The 6,069-nt window shown below is 30.6% G+C and overlaps 1 protein-coding gene across 1 annotated transcript; it reads left to right on the top strand.

Moving 5' to 3' along the window:
* The first annotated feature begins 3,846 nt into the window (after positions 1-3,846).
* On the top strand, positions 3,847-5,538 carry LOC139526734 (uncharacterized). Its single transcript, XM_071321897.1, has one exon. It carries the CDS (start codon positions 3,847-3,849, stop codon positions 5,536-5,538), a length of 1,692 nt encoding a protein of 563 aa, XP_071177998.1.
* Positions 5,539-6,069: the final 531 nt, after the last annotated feature.

Below are 6,069 nucleotides of genomic sequence, written 5' to 3'. Positions count from 1 at the left end.
AAGAGACAGCATCATAATTTCGTCTTATGTTCAGTCACGTGTTTTATTTTCAAAGCTTTCTACATGTACTGAAAGTCTATTTGTTAGAATAAGAGTATAATAAGTGATAGAAATGCAAGTACAAATTGCATTAGAACTAAATAGATCATCAAACTTTGCAAACATATTTTATATGTAAACATTGTCACTGAACGGAAGAAGTATGTTGAAACACATTGCGTTTTGATATGGAAACCTGTATATTGCTAAAGTCTACAAGTAATAACTCGATGATTTATCTTTTTTTGAATGTCTGAATGTCTGAATTTCATGTTATCATGGTTTGGTTTGTGTCTTGTCGCCTTATATCCAACAAATCTTACATTCATATCTTATATTTAGTGTTAGGAACATAACATGAACTATAATTTTCAACAATTACATGCTCGTTATAATCATTATAGAAAATATGTGATAAAAAGTACAGTTTATAAATAAAAAACTTAAACTTTAGCATACATTTCTTCACATATCTATTCTAATAATAAGAAAAAATAAAACATATAAAAAAAATCGAACTCCAAGGAAGATTCTAAAAGCAAATGACAAAATCAAAATCTCAATCACATCAATGTATAACAACTGTTATATTCATGACTTTGTAAATGCATATTCTTAATTACAAAATAGTGAATTAAATATGATTGTATAGCTATCTAGACCTCTCATTTATATAAGTCGTATAAAATTCATTGTATTGTCATCTACGTGTGAACAATACAAAAACAAAGAAGATTTAAGATAATAAATACACAATCACTTAAACTATTGATTCCTTACCTTTTAACATTAGACACAGTTTTAAACTTAAAGAGGTATTGATATTGAACATAATTAAGATTACCATCGTCCCTTAACAACAATTTCCATGTGCTTTACCAGTTATCATCTGACACTGTAACAGGTGAGTAATATATATGGAACCATGTTGACTTGTGCACATTTCAAAACGATTGATTTCTTGTATCTTTTTAATGTAATGAATACATTTTGAAAATGACTGCCTTTTATGTACAAAGCAATGAAAGAAAAACAAATGAAATGACAACCAATAAATTGCAAACTCTTAACTTGAGACATGAACATGAAGAATGATGCGTGGTAAAACTAGTTTGCTAGCACAAAACCTTCCTATTACCCTGTTAAGTTTACTTATAATATATTTTAAATTTCAGCATCCAAATGTGTCTTTCTTTCAATCCCCGTAAATTAAAGAAAATTTATATTTGGATATAATACAGTAGTTTGATTGGAACTGATAAAAAAAACATTAAGAAGCTATTAATATTCAAAACGGAATTAAACATCCTAGGGGATTGGTGGCGTTAAAATCATCGAAATTCAAACAGTTTTGTAACTTCAAGGTTAGTCACAAATTGTTTGTATAAAATTACTATGTATTTGCCTTTTCAATGGGATTTAAAATTTGAAATATAGCAATTAGTGTAAAGTATGTAAGAACAGTATAGATTTCAAATACTTTAACAAGTTATCAAATTTAAAATTGAAAATAGGTCAATACCATGAGAATTAGTCGTGTATTTTGTCTTTTCTCGATATAATTCATGATATGATAACGTCATGTTTCATAAGAAAACACTGCACAAACGTTAATTATTTACAGAAAAATGAGAAAAAATAATTATAAATGAATTAAAAAAGTAATCTAAACATTTTGTTTTCAAACGAAAACTTTTTAATACAAAAGGGAACAAGACAGACATAACAACTAGACACAACATACCTTGAATGTATGATTAACCGTCTTATATTGTCAATGTGACCCTCGTGTAGCTACTTCACTTAAGGTGTATCGGACACACGTTTTAGATAACAATCATATCTTACCAATATGTTAATTTACCTTTCCGATAACACAGCAGGTGAGTGAAGCGTTTTAAATAATTGTAAACTTTGATAAACTATTGGTTTTATCTCTACAAAATTCAAACAATTATTCACTTAATATTGTTTTTTCTTATTTCACTATTATCAATTAACATGCAAGCCTTTAGAATGTGACTAAAATACTATCAAGGTCAATATATTAAATATCTTTACATTGTTATGAGGACGAACAACAGGAATAAACTAATTAGTTTTACGGTCACCATGAGGAATTTGGCATACAATACGTATCGATTTGTTTATTTATCAACTATCTTATATCTTTAGAAACACAATGGGCATTTTTTTTTTAGATTTATTTGTGTGTTTTATATTTAAGATTGTGATTTGTTTACTTTTGTTGGTGTCCATTATTCTAATTTTGTAAAAAAGGTATTTTGTCAATCTGATTCAAGGAAGTTTGTAATATTGTGACAGAATTATATAGTTTTGTAAATGTTATTTAAAGTAGATCTATGGCCTGGTGACTAGCTATCCCTATTCCAAGAACCTACAGTATACATACAGGAGGATAATTGTTCGACGGATGCATTAAAATGATAGGACAATAATTGCGATTCAGCACTTTTACATCGTTTTGAATTATATCGAAATCTTGATTGTAAAAACACAAATATTTAAAAAGTTTATACATGACAATAATGACGCCTGCAGGTTTTCCAAAGTCAGCTTTTCGTTTAGCACCAGGAAGCAATTCGTGTCTTATAAAATTGAGAATGGAAATGGGGAATGTGTCAAAGAGACAACAACCCGACCAGAGAGGTCTTAAATGCAGCGAGAAACTCCCGCACCCGGAGCCGTCCTTCAGCTGGCCCCTAAACAAATATATATACTAGTTCAGTGATAATGGACGTCAAACCTATTGAATTTACATATCTCAATTGATGCATATTCAACATGCATGACCATGTTGTACGAATTGCATTTAAAAAACAATATACTAATGACACTCTTTTTTGTTCCTGTGTCATGTTGGTCTCTTGTGTGGAATTGTCTCATTGACAATCATATCACCTCTTGATTTGTATATCAATTTGGGTGAAATTGAAAACAAAATGCAATCAGCATAAAATAGTTAATATAAACCTTCCGAAACTAAAAAGAGACATTCTGAGACATTAGTAAACCAGTAATGTCGCATTCTGTAAATTGTCGACTATGTCTTTTTTGTGAAAATAAAATTTGAATGCATTTTACGCTCCATGATGATACATGCAATAGAACTATGAAGATGTGGTATGAGTGACAAAAACAAATCTTCATCACAGTTACAATATGTAAAAAGTTTTTTTATAAATGTATATATAGGTCTAAGTCAGGCCATCAAAACAGAACCTTAACTCCCACAAAAATAGAATGTAAAGACAATATTGATACAAAAAATATGTGGAGATAAAGAAGCAGTTTCTGTCGACACGTTATACATTCCATGCATTCGAATCGCTTGTCTTGATTTACGTTCATCAGAAACGCTCAAAGACGAATATTATAAGGTCTAGGATGGTACCCAACATTCCAAGGTTACAAGATAAAAACAAACGGAAACAAATACACAAATAGAGGTTACATATAAGGCTAAAAAACTTACTTTCTCTCTGAAATTCATTAATCTAAAAAAAAAAATCGATAAATCACAATATGAACAAGGGTATGCTATTTGCAAATTTTGAAATTTGTTGTCCGCTGTAGACCGCGAGATATTTCCTATATTAGATTGCCAGATTTACGGTATATGAACAGGCAAAATCATTTACTTTTTCAGCACTTTTACAGACTTGAATATGATCGTTTTTCATTGTAATATTTTTGTTCTCTTTCTCTTTTAGCAATAATTCCAGAATGGAATTACCCTTATTTTAAGTTATATATATAGATATGCCTTTATTTAATATTTTCAGAATGGAAACTGTATCTTTCCTTTGTTCTCCTTGCATTAACGAAGAAAGTTCAAATACAGCATCCGATGCTATTTCATTCTGCTTTGAATGTAAGGAACACTTTTGCAAGATTTGTAGAGAACTACATTCTAAATTTCCACCAATGAAGGATCATAGTGTCATTCCATGCACACACATGACTGCGTTTCCAATAGACATACTTAACAAAACTTTCCAATGTGATTTGCATCCTGAAGAAAGAGCAGAATATTATTGTTCATTTCATTGTAATACTTTCTGTTTTGTCTGCTTGACAGAAACACACAGGAGTTGTAGTTTTAGAAAATTATCTGATGTTTCAAAAGGTGTAAAGGAATCCAATAGCTTCACAGAAATTCAGAATCAATTAGCAATGAAATACAAATCAATGAATAATTTATTAAACAGTAAGTCGGAAAACCTCAGTGATATGCTCCGACAAAAAACGGAAATAGAAACTCAATTGTCCTCGTATATAAGTCGCATCAACAATTATATGATTGATTTAATTCGAAAAGTAAAAACAGTGTATGACCAAGAATTACAGAAACTTCAAAAAGGTATTGAACAAGTTCGAATTCAGGAAAAAGAACTTTTCAAGCAAAGGAATAATCTAGAAAATATTTCCAAGTTTTGTTCGGATGACGTAACATTTTTATGCATTAAAGAAATTGAACGTTTGTTCCGAAATAAAGAAGCAGAAATTGAGCGTATTTTAACAGAAACAAACCGTACTGATTTGACCATTAACGGTATAGAAGAAGTCAAGGCATTCTTAAAGAACGTTGTAAAACTGGAAATTGAACCCTCAAAAAAACATACTCCTGACGACAATATAACATTGTCTCCTGCCCAACTAACCGTACAATCAGATACAAGAGCAATCTCAAATGCAAATTTTATACTGAAAGAACTCATTGATATTGCCAAAATGGGTGTCAAAGAACCGGTCATTATAGATTGTACAATATTCAAAAGTGGTCAGATCATAGCCATCGAAAAGAAACATACATGTCTTCTCGAGTTTACTTCTAGAGGAAAGTTAAACCGAAATGTCAGGATTTCGTCGCAAGCCTTAGGAATTGCAGCAATCGATGATAATCTATTTGCACTTACCGATAGTGGACGTGATACAGTTCAAATATATGATAAACAAAGAATGTCTTCGATACTTGAAGTATCTATTAGAGACCATTGTAGTGGAATATCTAAGTATTCAAATAGTAATGTCGTGGTTGGTTGTCATGCAGGAGGTCTGGTTTTAATCGGAAAGAATGGAGAAAAAGAGAAAGTTTTCCATACAAAAGAACTAATGCATTTAAATCAGAATATTTGTCTAACATCGAACGAGAAAGGACAGATCTTTTGTTCCTTTTCTAAGAATAATACTATTTTATCAATTGATTCTAGAGGGAAGTTGCGTTTCACATTTCAGAGCGAAAAACTGAGAAGCCCACGAGGACTTACATGTGACGGGAACAGTAATGTATATGTTTCTGGATACGAAACAAACAATATTATATGGATAAGTAATGATGGCAAAACATCAAAAGAAGTTCTCAATTCTAAAACCGGAATCCAAAGTCCTACAGGGATTGATTATGATAAAGACCTGAAAATTTTCGCAGTTTGCAATTGCAACGGTAGTAAATTGTCAATATATAGTATGAAATGACAATGTATTAACCAAAACTCTGTTATAAAATTGCTTGAAATATCAAATGTTGAATGTTAAATTTTTAGCTAAAACGCTTTATTTGTCATCTTGGTTACTTAGGTCAAAAAGGATGATAAGCATCTCTTAATTACTCCAATGCTATGCTAGATTAATATTCAGTGCAGAGGTTGTTGTTTCGGTTAAAATTTAGTTTAAACGATACGTTGGTAAAGCTATCAATTCATTAATGCACTCCGTACATTTTATAATTGTTTAAAACCAGAACTAATTTTACATCTCTCTGATACGAAGAATTTATTTCAAAGGGTTTTGAACTTTCGCAATGTACAATGATCTTGACCGTAGATCAAAACAGTTTTTAAAAAATGGTAAAAGACTTAAATGGACATGTTATTTTTAGCCATTTTGATAAATCTTAAAAGTGCCATCTTCGAGCTATAAAAAAAAACACTGAGTAAAGCTTATCAGGAGAAAAAGAAACATCGAGAGTACCAAAATACACACCTGTCTGGCCACATAAGGAATTTG

This window comes from Mytilus edulis, chromosome 6 (assembly GCF_963676685.1).
Source record: "Mytilus edulis chromosome 6, xbMytEdul2.2, whole genome shotgun sequence".
In the NCBI taxonomy this organism is placed as follows: Eukaryota; Metazoa; Mollusca; class Bivalvia; order Mytilida; family Mytilidae; genus Mytilus; species Mytilus edulis.
The sequence above is the reverse complement of the archived record's forward strand: the minus strand, read 5'-3'. Positions and strand labels throughout refer to the sequence as shown.